The sequence below is a fragment of the Podarcis bocagei genome (genome assembly GCF_964188305.1).
Source record: "Podarcis bocagei genome assembly, chromosome: 13".
NCBI classification, from domain to species: domain Eukaryota; kingdom Metazoa; phylum Chordata; class Lepidosauria; order Squamata; family Lacertidae; genus Podarcis; species Podarcis bocagei.
The window spans coordinates 22,885,433-22,900,675 of record NC_138138.1 but is presented as its reverse complement, the minus strand read 5'-3'; the positions used below and the strand labels follow the sequence as shown (position 1 = coordinate 22,900,675).

Below are 15,243 nucleotides of genomic sequence, written 5' to 3'. Positions count from 1 at the left end.
ATCACCTTCACAAAGCTACAGTGAACTTTTAAATAACAGGACCGTTTAACTCACAACACCATCTGAATGCAGGATTACAGCAGAGGTTGAGAACCTAATGTATGCAACCCTCCAGATCAAGTACCTTTGGGTAGGCCACCTCACAACACACATAATTTTTCCTACTCCCAACTTTTAGTCCAGTCCTTAGATCCAATTCTTTGGGCTACACAAACCAAGAAAGTGGGATCCTCAAATGCACTTGTGGGGCCTGACTCAAAAGATTTTTCCTGGGGTGATGGTCAAGCCGATGTGTCTACAAAAACTACAGAGCTTGCTAGTGGAGTATCTGGGTTACTAGTCAGGGCACACCCCCACCATGACCACTGCTGCTAGATTCAACAGTTTGGAAGGGCTTTACCAACAATGCCTGGAATAAACTTTAGGACGGCTTAGCCAAAATTAAAAAACACAAATTTCAAAACAAACCAACACAGGCTACCACTAAATTCCAGCACAACATTGATTGTGGTTTTGTCTGCAGAAAGCCACATAGGGCAGGATAGCTGACAACAAACATCAACTCAGACTGGGTTATCCAAAGGTCCCTTTTGGCCTTAGATTCAGTGATACAGATAAAAATTGTGTCTCAGAGCTAATTTTGTTCATTAAGGTACTCCAGTTTGCTAATCAAACAAAGTGAAAAGCAAATTAACAGACTACTAAAATGCCACAGGGTTTAATAGCATTGTCGCTGTGATAATCCCTATGAAAGAGATGCGTGTGTGTGTGTGTGTGTGTGTGTGTGTGTGCAAAGCAGATGAAGCGATGACTTTTTATTGGAAGACAGTTTCTCTCTAAAGAGGTCTCCAACAAAGGAGCACTATCATGTCGACTTGTTCTGCTGCACTGCATGTTTTTAAAAATTGTGAAAAAGAAACAGTTGTTGTCAGGCAAGTACTAGAAGAGAAGGGTCTGATACACTATTCCAGAAGTGCACACAGTGCCTGTAGCCACTGATTTTGAGACTTTTGTCCCAATAGCACTCCCCAGCTCCCCCTCTATTCAAAGCACTTTGCAGGACTGGGGTGAAAGCTGTTTAAAAGGGGCACCAACAAAACAAGTAAATGGTACACATGCTTATTGATAGAAATTTTCCATTGGCAGCCATGGCAACTGCTTCTAAAATATAGCTTAAGCTGTGAGGAACATGATACAAAAGGAGGGCACATGAGCATGCGTAGCATACCCTGAGTATAGGTCTGGCAAGCTGGAGGGAGAAGTTGCTCAGTTCTCAGCCTTTCAGTCGGTGCTCTAGAAGAGCAAACTAGAGGAACCAAGAAAGCGCTACCATACCTATTATCACCACACCTTCACAAGTGTCTTCTTTCTTTCCCCCCTTTGCAGAACCTCAAAGAAGAGTAGTCAATCTGAAACCCCTCCGCCAATGGGAGACCCAGGCAGCTCACATTGTTCACTTACACCCTCTCATGCTAGATTTGGTGGATGAGTGAATTGAACTGAAGCCAGTGGGGCCTAGTAAGAAAGCAGGGATAATGGGGTATGTGGCTCCTGCTAAAAGGAGCATCTCCCCAGTCCACAGATCCTTCCACACAGCTGTGCACAAAGCTCTCAAGGCCTGGATGTCACCACTGAGAAGGCCCTACTTTTAACGATACATGATAGATAACCTAAAATTAGATTACATGCTGCGTACAGATTTCAGGATTGTTGTTGTTGTTGTTGTTGTTGTTGTTGTTGTTGTTGTTGTTGTTGTTGTTATTTATTGAATTTATATACCGCCCTATACCCAGAGGTCTCAGGGCAGTTCACAGAAAAGATCACAATATATAAAATCAAAACAATAACAATAACCCCCCCCCAAAAAAGAGCCACATTTTAAAAGGGTATAGGAGGGTCAGTCAGGTCAACCAGACTCCCAGCCTGATATCCCTGCTGTGCTCCATGCCCCTCCCATTTATTTGCACTCCTGTGTAGTTCATGGTTAACTTGGAAGAGAGTTCATGTATCACAATGCTCACTTCATTGTCTTACTTCAGTAAAAAGAATTCTAACAGTGTGTGTTTTAACCAGCATAATGCTGTTTTACTATTAAAAACACACACAATTCATTTACCCAGTGTTAATATCCAGGTGACTTACATTCCTGCAAATTTTGCTTTTCTAATGTTAAGATTATGTTGTTTTAATTCTCTAATTTTCAGGGCTGAGGGGCCTCTGCAAGACCTTAGGATGGCCTGGTTGCCATGCTATTTTCTAGAATGCTGATCACGGTGCCTGGGAAGGAGAGGGGCAGCCCTGGTAAATATTCATGAGACAAAAGGGATCTCTACTGCTACTGGCAGGCAAACTGTCAAGTGGGGGACCCAACAATTCAGTTCTCTCTTGCTGAATACTGGTTTCCTTCCAAGTTGCAGTAGTCTAGTTTAGCCAGTAGGGAGGGCTGCAGTGTGCAACATTTTTTTTCTTGCCTGAAAAAGCAAGGCAAATCTTCTATCTTCTCAACAATAGGAGAATATTTAAAAAGAAGAGAATGAACATACACAAGCACAAATCAATTTTTTAACCCTATTGCTGTCCCCTGACAAGCTTCCTGACATTCATAGAGGAGGCAGATGGCAGTAACCAAAACGACATAGGCAAGCAAACAGTGGCCAAGCATATTTCAAAAAGCAAACCTAGCCTTGGAAAGAGGAAATTCCAGCCCAAAGGAAGGAGAGAAGGGGGGTGGGATCTACTATTGTTAAAGAACAGCAAGCATAGACTTTAAGGAAACCAGGAAAAGGGCAACTAAAGTGCTTGTAAATAATGTTTGTTGGGGGGGTGCAACTGAAGGGAAATGGATAAAATGGATTAAAAGTCTGCATAAAAATTCTGCCCTCTTTCTGTTTGCTGGTCAAAATATAGACTGGATTGCTTAAAAAAAATCTAAACTTAAAAGGCTACAATGAAGGAAATCAAGCCCTAGCCTAGACTGATTGTATCATGTATCGAGAAGGCTATTATATGGGAATTTACATAGCATAAACAACAATACTTAAAAAGCACACACTGTCTTAACTCTGCAGGGATTAATCTATGACACCCCTTTGTATAGGCACCTAACTCTGTGGGTGAACCCTATACCCTGGCTTGTGTAAATTAGCATTCTCACCAGCAACAAGATTCTTCTCACAGTACTTTGTGTGCACCTGTGTACTATTACAATGCTATTTAATATGCACTGGACAGTCATTTTAAATCCAGGACACATTTGCAAAGTAGGTTTGCATTTTCCATTCTTGCCATTCTTCTGTCACTTGTTAGTGGACGTGCTCCTTCCACAAGGCTTTCCCCCCCTACATCAGCCCTTGTTGCTGCAATGCTGCCTTACTTTCGCCCCGACAAATTAAGATTCTGGTTTGTGGAAACTCATGCTACAACTTGTTAGTCTTTTAAGCAGCGAGGGTAACCCTTGGCCCTCCAGATGCCACCTGATTACACTTCCAAAATCCCTAACCATGTTGGGTAGGTCTGATGGGTGTTGAAGTCCAACATCTGGAGGGCCACTGGTTCCCCATCCCAAATTTAAAAGGTACCACAGGGATGTGTTGTTTTTGTTGTAACAGACCAGCATAGCTGGTGGGGAGCAGCCTTTCCAAAATAGCTGCAGGTATGTATTGGGCAATCTTTGAAATGAGGCAGGTGTAGTGTCACTTTATTCATATGGGGACATAATCATCAAGCAAATCCTGTGAAGTGATGAACTGGTAATGTTATTTGGGGCAATTTGTGAAAAGGTACGAACATATAAGCAGTGCAGGTTACAGAGCCTTGGAGGGAGGGGAAAGAGCAAGATGCTCATAGTGTGGCCCATGCCAAGAACATCCATCTCTTCCTCCTTGCCACAGTCCATTCATTTATCTCTGGGTCTAATTCGCATCATGTTCTAGAGAGAGAAAGTATGCAAAGACTATTACTGCCCTTTCTCTCTTCTTTTCCTACTCGTCCACTCAAAGAAGACGATGAACAGCAACAGAAAGTAACGGTGGCAGCAGGACCAGAAGGTGCCACAGATTGGCAACAGGGTCCCTACTGGGGCACAGGCCTCAAAAGGTGCCCGATGCTCTCTCTCTCACACACAACCAGCCTTGCATTTAATATTCATTATTTTGTGAAGCTACAAATAGGGCAAGTTGGTTGAAATTTCTTTTTAAAAAATAAATAAATTCTGTATTACTGCAAGAAAATGGTGGTCAGGCAAGAGGTAAACTCAACTGATCAGAACTAAGACAGGAGTCACCACTTATTTACTACTGCTCCAAAATATTTCACAATTTGGATGTTATGATTTGATTACACTGGTGTGGCTCTAATGGACAGGAAAGTCTCTCTCAGCCAGGTCCTACATGTTCTGAGGAAGGTGGCACACTTTCTGCAATCCTTATTGGAAGTCCAGCAGAGCAAAACCGTAACAGCAAAATCATGGGGGTGTAACCCACATCAAGGAAGATGCCTGTTTATGTATTCCTGGCTCCCTGTGTGCTAAACTTAGCTCTCAAGTGAAGGCACTTTTATTAGAAACTATAACCACAGTTCTTCCTCACTTATCAACATTCAGATTATTTCCTCCTGTTAGGAAGCAAGCTGGCATAGCCTGCATTTTACCAGAAGTATATGAAAGTTTCTAGCCCTCATGGTGAAAAAGGAAACTTTTAATAGAATTTGAGCAGTGTCTGCTTAAAGCTCAGCACCAGCCTGATGGCTTTAGAAATCCCTAGACACTCTCATTGTGCTAATCCATGGCTCAGGTGACATTACATGGAGACAATATATCATGTACACAATTCCCAGAGGTGCCATTTCTTTACCTCTCTGTGGTTCATCATGAGCATAAAATAACGGTGGGGACATGTGCTCATTTAAGTATCCCTTGAGATTTCTTCAAACAGAAAGCAGTTGTACCACCCCCATTCTTTGCTGCAGATGCTTGGCTCCCAGAGATTCAGAGAGAGGATGTGCCTCAGTTCAGAAGGCTCTCACAGCCCAAAGGTTCCTTAAAGCTCAGTCCTACAATTCTAGCATTTCATTAAATGACCAGAGCCATAAAATTCAGAAGCTTTAATTTTTTTACTTTTCCCTAACTCCCCATTCTACTGCACATTTAGCATCTTTACTCTGATCCCAGGTAATTCCATGTTCTTTGTGAAACTGACCAATATCCTCAACCTCCTCTTGAGAAAGGGGGGGGGACCCAAGGAATCAGGAGAGGCAAACTAGCTAAAAGCTGAAAATGCATTTTAAACAATTGAAACTGAGGGTTTTATTAACACTCGTACCTAGAACCTGTTTTAAATTAATGTCACGGTTCAACTCTGTACGATTTAAGAACAAGCCTCAGTTACAACTCACGATTAGCAAGAAGAAATCTTAAATTGAGGCCTGGTTCTGATGGCACATTATGCTAAACCTTGGCTTAGTTCAGTGCAGTTAACAGGGCAGGGAGAAGCAAAACGGCAATAAACTCTTCTCCAGGATCAGATACAGTCTCACTAAGTAAAAAAAATAGTTTCTTGTATATATCTGGCCAATGACAACCAGGAACAGTCACACATGTATTTGTGTATTTAGGTTGCTTTTACTCATTCTTTAATTCAATATACTTTTATTAACTGCTGCTCAACTAAAAGCACTGAAGAAATTAATCAATAAAGAGTAACAATAAATAAATCATCACCCTCTCCTTCTATCCCTGTTACCTCAATCTAGTAGAGATTATAATCTCTTTGGGCAGACACCACCAAACTTTAGTGAAATATGCCCAGTAGCTTGCAGACAAACAGAGGCAGGTCATCACCTTCATGCCTTATGAGCACCGGTCAAAAACATTTAGCTGACTGCAAAATGGGAACAGAATGCATGATGGAAATTGCATGATTCAGCAGGAAATATATTGTGGTCTTAATGAAGGTCAGTAGTAAATAAAAAACAACCAAGGTTTAAATAACAGTTAGAACTTATCTAGAGCAGTGTTTCTCAACTAGGGGCCCCCAGGATATTCCAAGGGGATCCACAGGTGAAAATAACGTAAATGGGGGGCCACGGCATGAGACTAGGGGTCCACAGAGGGAAGTGAGAAATGAAGGAAACAGAGAAGTGACTAAGAAAAAAGAAAATAGAGAAGTAGAGTGAACAGAGAAGTAACATTGCATTCCAGTGGATGGATCACCACACGTCACTTCCACTTCCTTCTCCCTCCTACTTCTACACTCCACTGCTGTGCGCACCAAGCTGTCTACATCTCATTTGTCACAGGCAACGTACATGGCTGCAGCAGTGTTAGTGTGTGGGGTGCTGTTCTATTTACAAACAAAACATTTAAATAGCTACCTTTCTACTGGTAGGACGGGGCGGGGGGCACAGGAAGGAAACAAGGTTGGAAGAGGGCCGCAGTCAGAAAAAGGTTGAGAAACTCTAGACTATGGTGTTAAATTCAGGGTACAGCCCTTTAAGAGCCTGCTCTATTTCCTTCTCACAGAAGTTATTAAACTGCACGTTTTTACACTCACCTATTAACAGGCTTGCACTGTGTATTTGCATGTTGGCCATACTTCATGGGTAGTGTAGAAATGTAGGCTACTAGCCTCTTTGCAGGTAAGAAACGTTCCTCCCTTTGCAGCTTACATAGAAAGCAAGTCAGCTGGTGGAAGACAACTACAGCAATCCGACCCTCCTTACTCACCTGCATGGAATTTGTAGGTTACAAATTGTTCAACACAGAGATGATGTGGGATTTAAGAAGAGCCTGATGGTCCAGGCCAATGGCCAGCATCCTGTTCTCACAATGGCCAACCAGATGTCTATGAGAAGTCCACAAGCAGGACCAGAATGAAACAGCACTTTCCCCTCATAAGGTTTCCAGCAACTGGTAAAACACTGCCCAGGAAATTCCTTGTTTCGCTGAACAAGGTTAGTAAATATTTGGTCCTCCCTTATCCAGCAGCATAATTTGCTCAACAAAGGTGTTTAGCAGAATGAATCCCAGACATTCCCCAAGGACTTCTCTGTCTCACTTTCTCTCTGCCTTACTGGAAACTCTGCTCCTCTTCTCATCACAGAAGCTACTGTGCTAACCACATCAGCAGAGCTTTCTTAATGGCGTCAGGGTAGATTGCTGTGTCTAAGCACTTGGCCCCAAAGAAGAAGCTTGACCATAACTGTACACAGTATTCCAGGCGCAGTCAGGAAAGGGGAACAAAGGGGAAATACAAGTCCTTGGCCAGGGAGAAAGTTGAAGGAACTCAGTACGTTTAGTCTGAAGCATAGAAGAGTGAGTAGGGACATCTTAAGGTAAAGGTAAAGGGACCCCTGACCATTAGGTCCAGTCGTGACCGACTCTGGGGTTGCAGCGCTCATCTCGCTTTATTGGCCGAGGGAGCCGGCGTACAGCTTCCGGGTCATGTGGCCAGCATGACTAAGCCACTTCTGGCGAACCAGGGCAGCGCACGGAAATGCCGTTTACCTTCCCGCCGGAGCAGTACCTATTTATCTACTTGCACTTTGACGTGCTTTCAGACTGCTACGTTGGCAGGAGCAGGGACCGAGCAACGGGAGTTCACCCCGTCGCAGGGATTCAAACCGCCGACCTTCTGATCGGCAAGTCCTAGGCTCTGTGGTTTAACCCACAGCGCTACCCGCATCCCCAGGGACATCTTAGCACCCTTAAAAAACCCAAGGGGTTGTCACATAGATAAGGGCAAAGACTTATTTTCTGGACCTTCAGAGGGTAGGACTAGATATAATAGGATTAATATACTGGAAGGCAGATTTCAGTTTGAGCATTAGGCAAAAATCATTGACACTAAAAGCAATTCAGCACTGGAACCAGTTACCTAGTGCGGGTTCCCCTCAAGCAGTGTCTGGAAAACCATCTGTAGGGGATGCTTTAGCTCTGGTTTTACTTCATCGAGCAGGGAGTTGGAGTAGATGGCCTACAAGATTCCTTTCAACCCTGTGACTGAGTTGCTGGGGTTCAAGCTTTTGTTTCCTAAAATCGCATTCTAGTTCAGGTATAGAAGGCAAGCTGCAGCTATTTCCTGGGAGAAAAAGCACTTTGCACTTGCTCAGAAGCATGAATCTTCATTCTTTCAATTCTAAAAGCAAATTTGAGTCTGAATCCTGGCTGGAATTAAGCCCCTCTATAACATCACAATTAATTCTAAAGAGAAAGAGAGAGAACCAAGTTATGTTACCTGCACTTCAACAGCAAGAGGAACCCCAAGCACTCAGCAGAATATATATTTTAACAACGAGGCATAAATATTGACAATCTGCTGCTTTACCCCTGGCAGCTTAAGTCACATCATAAATCCAAGGCAGGCCAGAGTTTCTGATTTTTGCTTACAACTTATGCAAGAACCCCTCAGCACATCAAGAGAGCAAGGACATTTGAGTAAACAGAACTTAGCCAAAAAATCTAGGCACACTCCATTAATTCAAGAACACTCCTCTTTGGCTTCAAAGAGGACTAATTCACTTCTAACAGCAAAATCTTGCATTCTTGGTTGCTGCTTTAACGATTTGCCACTTATCCTTGTCATAACTACATGGACAAGAATACCAAGAGCAAAACAGTTATAGCAGAAGTAAAGTATTTGGATGTGTATATATAGAAAAGCCAGCAGATACAGCACCTTCACCTCTATAGCAATTCAATTCAGTAGGTGTAGGGCTTGATTAAAAAAAAGATTCCTAGCTTTAAAATCCAGCACAGGAAACCTTATCCTTCTGCCCCACATCCAAATCTCTTTAAGTTCTGTATAAAGAAAGGGGCAAACAGACTTCAGGGTTATGGGATCTACAAACTGAGTAGGTCAGGTACAAAAGAATGGTGGGTAACACAGGGGACAGATATGCACAAAAATTAATAGGAGGCTGCCTCAGCCCAGTAATTTATGTTCAGCACCAAAACTGAGCTCCTAGTTATTCTACAGGAAAATTCACTTCACACCTCCCACCCAATTAAATAAGATGCAAGAGGGATAGAATCTCTAGTTGTTGCTCCTGTTAGACATTTAAGACTCGAAAACCCTTGTGGATCTACTGCAAAGCATCCAGAGATCCAATGCCCAAAGTGGAAGGAAAAATGAAGAGGGGATGGTTAGGCCAATAATATCCACCTGAAAAGTGGGGTGGCACTTTGAGCACTAAGCAGATCCCAATCTACCTTCTGTCACTTGTTGCACTAAAGCACAAGCATAAGTTACCACTGTGTGGCTGTAGCATGGCTTAAAAGGGCAGTTCCACACTTAGTGCAGTACATTTCCCTGCTTTCTGGTCCGGAAACCAATTCTCTCTTTCTCCTTATACACACACTTGTACATAGTCAAGGAATGGAAATATCAGTCAAAATTTAAGAACAAGTTGGATGTTGCTCTGCATGATTGAGCTGCTAGGGGAAGCAATTCTCCCCCTCCCCCAAGTAACTTCGATTATGGCGGCAAGACTGTTGTATTAAGTGTGGATCAGACATTATGGACTCCTGTCAGATGACAACCAACATCCCTACCAGGAATGTCAAACACCCTTATTCTTCCTCCCTGCACCATTGTAACAGAGTGGCCAGGAGTGTGAACTGAGAAGTCCCTACTACAAGCCTCACTTATGCCACAAACACATCTTACCTAGGCATCTTTACAGTGCAATCCTATACATATCTCCTCAGAAGAAAGCCTCATTGAGTTCAACAGCACTTACTCCTCAGAAAGTTTGTACTGTACTATAGGATTGTAGCCTAAAGGAAAGCTATCTTTCTCCCAGCCTCAGCTCTCTATTTTAATATGTATATAATCATGACAATGACCACTGAGATAACATATGTGAAGCACTCTGAATACATGAAGTATGCTATATAAGAACAGCCAGAAGTGTTATTTTATACTGTATGTCCTATTTCTTAATTGATCCCCCTTCTTTTTTCTTCTTCATAATAATAATAATAATAATAATAATAATAATAATAATAATAATAATAAAAAATTTTTATTTATATCCCACCCTCCCCAGCCGAAGCAGGGCTCAGAGCGGCTAACAACAGTCAAAGTAACACAGTTTACATAAAATCACAATCAATTAATTGAAATACATTCTAAAATCAATTCAGAATCAAATTAATGGCAACCATTGGACTAGAGTTCTATGAGGATTACCAAAGGACGGGATCAGACTGTGCCTTGGCCAAAGGCCTGGTGGAACACCTGTCTTGCAGACCCTTCTTCTTCTTCTTGGAAAGCTAGTAGGGAAAATGATTCTGGACAACTGCTAACCACAGATTTCCAGAAGCACAAGTTAAAGCTCGAAGGAAGTACTGTTGAGATGGAGACTATCAACAAGAAAGGAAATGTGGAAAGCAGAAGCCTATGGGGCACAATATTCTTGGAATATACATTACACACAGCTATCTCTATCTCAGTGTTTCCCAACCGGTGTTCCGCGGCACACTAGTGTGCCGTGAGACGTTGGCTGGTGTGCCGTGGGAGGGAGGCGGGCGAGTCGGGCGGTGAGAGGCGGCGGCGGCGAGGATCCGCGTCGAGCCGGGAGCGGCTCCGCGGTGGTGGTGCCGAGGTTTCTCTCTCCATTCTCCCCTCACACACACACACACACAGGAAATAACACAGGATCAGCTGACAGGACCCAGCCAATGGGGCGGCGGCGGGGCAGCGCGTGCAAAAGGGAGGAGCGCGAGACAGCGGACGAGGAGGAGGCCGGCATGTCCGGGCAGCAGCAGCAACAACAGCAGCAGCAACTCCCGGCGACGGCTCCTCAAGCCCCGGGCAACCCTACTCCCTCACCGGCCTCGGCCGCCCTCCTGCTCCACCCGCCGCCGCCTCCCCCGCCGCCGCCGGCCACCTCGGCCCCGTCGCCGCCCCCTCCTCCACCCGCTATCGCCGCCACCACCACAACAGCCGCCGCCGCCTCAGCTGCCGCCGTCCCTCAGTCCCTCGCTTTGCTGCCTCCTCCCCCCCCACCCCCAAAGCTTGGAGGTTCCCCGGCAAGGGGGAGGGAAAAAAATTGAAAACTTTCACTTTCGTGCGTCCCTCCCGGCGTGACGCTGCGCGCTGACGTCACGGGGCTGTAATGGTGGTGTGCCGCGAGATTTTTTTCATCAAACAAGTGTGCCTTTGCCCAAAAAAGGTTGGGAAACACTGCTCTATCTATACACAGAATTCTGTCTTCCTCCATTTGGATCCAGGCTAAGTTGTCCAACCTTAGGTCTCATTGAAGCTGATGGAATCATGTTAGTTGTGACTAACTTTTCATATATATTTCAATAGGGCCTAAGCACACTTAACATTATTGAGAACCATCCTATTACATACATAAACACACACCTTAGCCTTGACAATAGAAAGCAAGCTTAGAAGCCATTCTAACGGCTGTGGTTTGCATTCCCTATTAGATCAGACCTGTCAAAGCAGGCAGCTCAACAATAAATTCAGCATATTAAAATAGATATGTCAAATACAATCCAAATGCATTACACACAAAAACGAGTTGATGTGAAGAGCCCTAATACAGACCTATGACTGCTTAACAAATGAACACAAATGGTGAAAGTTTATTTTTTTAAAAAATATAGATGTAAACATTTCTTGGAGGAAGAAAAATCTAATTTTTATGCCTTTTATGTGTTCCAATCAGGGTTTTTTTTAATTCCGAACACAGCTGTCTGCTTTACCGTCTCTCCAATGACGCCAGATGCCCAGTTCATCAAGGAAATGCAGGAAAACAATGATTTGAAAGCAATTAGAAGCACCGAGACTCATATTAAAATGTGATAACACCATCCTAGTGGGAATTCTAGGCACCACTGCATTTCTGACATTTCTGTGTTGCCAGCGACGAGCATGTGTTGGAAGTAGAGCTCTGCCCCCCTCCACTCCATGACAGTAAATGGAGAGGGGTGAGTGGCTATCATGCTGGAATTTTATTTCTTAAGACAATGAAAGGAATTAAGCTAATATGGATTATTTTGCTGACTGTTCTATCTTCTCTATACACCCCTTCTCTACCTTAGTGGGGGGTTTTAAAGCACTGCTGTTCAGATAATTACTATCAACATGTGCAAATGTGTACAAAAATCCATTCTGCATGGTCAGGGGGACCATCACCACATCCATCATGACCAAACCCATGTCACAGGACATACCCTGAATCTGGTCTTTGCAAGAAAGTTAGGCAGGGATCTGTTGGTATTAGGGTTTGTGGTGAACCCATTTTCATAGATGGATCATTTTTTGGCAATATTTGGATTTGTTGGCATCAGGGGTGCAGGACCCAGTAAGGTGTTCAGAGACTTATAAAATCAAAGAAATTCTTGAAGACTCTGACATGATCAGAGCTCCTGTTGAGACCCTGGTCTCACTATGGAACGGAGAGAGACAGAAAGGGAAGGGACCTCTACACAAATACTCGCAGGTGCCCTCTTCAAAGTTGTGGAGCCTTCAGATTTCCTTATTATTCCAGGGAGCTACAGGTGATAAAGCAAGAAGGATGATGGCTGAATCACAAGTGGTGTATATCCTGAGACATATCTCACTGAACACAGGTACAAGCACATTGTTGGGCCTACTATGTGACCATGATGGTGGTGAAGAGGACCTATTTCTCTGCCACCAGTACATCCTCTAGTACCTATCCAGCAGAGCTTTTCCATTTGGCAAAGGGTATGTACCCAGATGGAGGAGATGATGGTACCATCAGAGGCCTGCTGTGGCAGATTAGTGAAGCACTTTGAGGATAAAACCACTTGGATCTGTCCAAAATTAGCACTAGTCCTATGTAAGTGTCCAGCACACCATCTGCTCATTTTTTACTGGATCAGTTTCAATTAGTATGACTTGAACATGTGAGAAAGCTATTGGAAGGAAATCAGTCTACCACATGCTTTCTCGACCCTTGCCCTTATCTGCTAATAAAAGCTTCCAAAGGGGATTGAGTGGGTGGGTCCAGGGACTGATAAATACCTCACTACAGGAGGATAAATGCTGGTACAATAAATTCTGGTGACCAGTGGTATCAGCAGTGGTATACCAGTTCCTTAAGAGGACCAGCCTGGACCACAAAGTGTTAGACAACCTTTGCCCAATCGCCAATATCCCCTTTTTTGCAAGGAAATCAAGAAGGCAGTGATGATACAACTTCAGGCATAATTGGAGGAAGGAGATTGTCTAGACCTATTCCAATCCAACTAAGATTGGGTTTTGGCAGGAAAAACTGCCTTAGTTGTCTTGATTTGATCTTTGTCAGGAGTGGGATGTCGGAGTGCTGATGCTTTGACTTCTAAGTGACTTTTGATGCCACTGACCATGGCATCCTCCTGGAATGCCTACATGGATTGGGGCCTGCGAACACACATCTTGCAGTGTTTTTGTTCCTACGTACGGGGTGATTTCAGAGAGGAGCAATAGAAGACCTCTCCATGGGAATTTACCTGAAGGGTTCTGCAGGGTTTATCCTGTCTCCCATTCTATTTAACATCTATTTGGAGCTGTTGGGAGCTGCCATCAGTGGATTTGGAGCAAAATGTTATTAATATGTTGGTCACACCCAATATCTCTCTGTACCATCTGAATCAGGAGAGGCAGCACAGATACTGACCCAGTCTGAAGGTGGTGATCGGCTGGATGTGGGCCAATAAATTGAAACCAATTCCAGACAAGATGGAGGCGCTATGGGCAGGGACAGTTTCCATGTCTGGAATTTCGTGGGGTGTCCTGTTCTAGGCAGAGTTGCATGATGCTAAAAATGATTAATCAATTGGTTTTCCTACAGAAATTCAGCAAAATGTTTTCCAGTAATGAACCTGTTTTTCTACAACGGGCAATAATTCTGTTTTAAGGACTTTAAAGAATGGAAAGCAACCTATCCATGGCAATATGAATATACATAAAAAAGGTGCCATGAGAATGTCAACTTTCAATGAAAGAAAAAGAAAGCGTCCAGATTCATGAAGGCCAGTGGGTGGAGGGAGTCACCTTTGAAGAATGCGTAGATGTACACTACTCAAGTGACCCTCTGCCTCCACAATATGATGTGCTATACATTAAACTTGGGGAAAAGTTAGAGCAAACATTCCTCATGCAAATTTCCTCAACATTTCTTAAATTCACAATTACAGAATATTTCAGAGTGAAAGGCATTAGGAAGGAAAAAAAGGTTATTTTAAAAGTACTGAATTTGTCAATTTGATACCAGCAATTATTATGTCATGATTATGATTCTGAAGTACCCCACAAAGTCAAAAGCAACATTTGGACATTTCTGAAATTAAAAACAAACTGAATCTTGACTTTTAAAATCAAAGTTGCATAAAGTTTTTGTTCAGCTTTAGCATGTGTCATTACTGTAGTCTTGGCATATGGTTCACTAGTCTACACTATTGGTACAATCCTCTTTTCTGATCCAAATTTTAAGGTTACACTTACCACCAGGCAGGAATCCCAAATGATACCTGAAAGAGTAACAGACAAAGAAATCAGTATTAATTTCCTCTTCTCCATCTGTGAACTAGTCTTTGAAAGGTTATAGATGGCTGGGGACATCACAGAAGCAGCAGGGGACATCAAAACATCAATACTCTAAGCAACATCTCTTCTTTCTTGGGCTGCCCTGTTATTTTAGGAGTGTTCAAAAATCAAATGCTTTTTAAATACTATTTTGCATGCATTTACAGAGAACCTCATCTTACTTTCTCTTTAACAAATCCATGGCTAATATGTAGGGTGGACCCAGGAGCACCTACGTACTTCAGAGAAGTCAAAATCCCCAGAGTTCCATCTTTTTTAAAAACAAAAAACAATAGGGCAGACCCATGGCTACCCCCACCTTAATAAGTCATATATAACCTCCAGATTTCCACCCTTCATAAAAAGCAAGATGTGCAGCCACTATTCTAAATTGTTTTGCCAGAAACTAGGCTGTTCCTACTTTTAGTAATTTTAGCTAATGAATGAAGTCCTAGCAATGACTGGCCTTCAGGAAAGAAGATAGACAATTAGAGAAACAGAAGACTAATATGAAAGACTCATTGTCTTGAATCTTTTTTAGTTCATAACCATTTTAAAAATTACTCTGTTAATGCCAATGCATATCAATATTATTAAACCCATATTGCAGGAGTTGGAGCTGTGACTGTGAGTGTGGCTTATGTAACTTATGCCAGCCATGCAAAGTAGCCCAGTATTATTATACCCATTTTGCTGA

At 43.0% G+C, this 15,243-nt stretch overlaps 1 protein-coding gene across 9 annotated transcripts in view; it reads right to left on the bottom strand.

The window, feature by feature from the left end:
* SKAP1 (src kinase associated phosphoprotein 1) overlaps positions 1–15,243 on the bottom strand; it is a 354,748-nt gene that overhangs the window by 299,714 nt on the left and 39,791 nt on the right. For all 9 annotated transcript variants that reach the window (XM_081166710.1, XM_081166709.1, XM_081166706.1 and 6 more), the window contains one exon: positions 14,466–14,491. In XM_081166710.1, the coding sequence (XP_081022836.1) occupies positions 14,466–14,491 (26 nt within the window). The remainder of the gene's footprint in view (positions 1–14,465; positions 14,492–15,243) is intronic.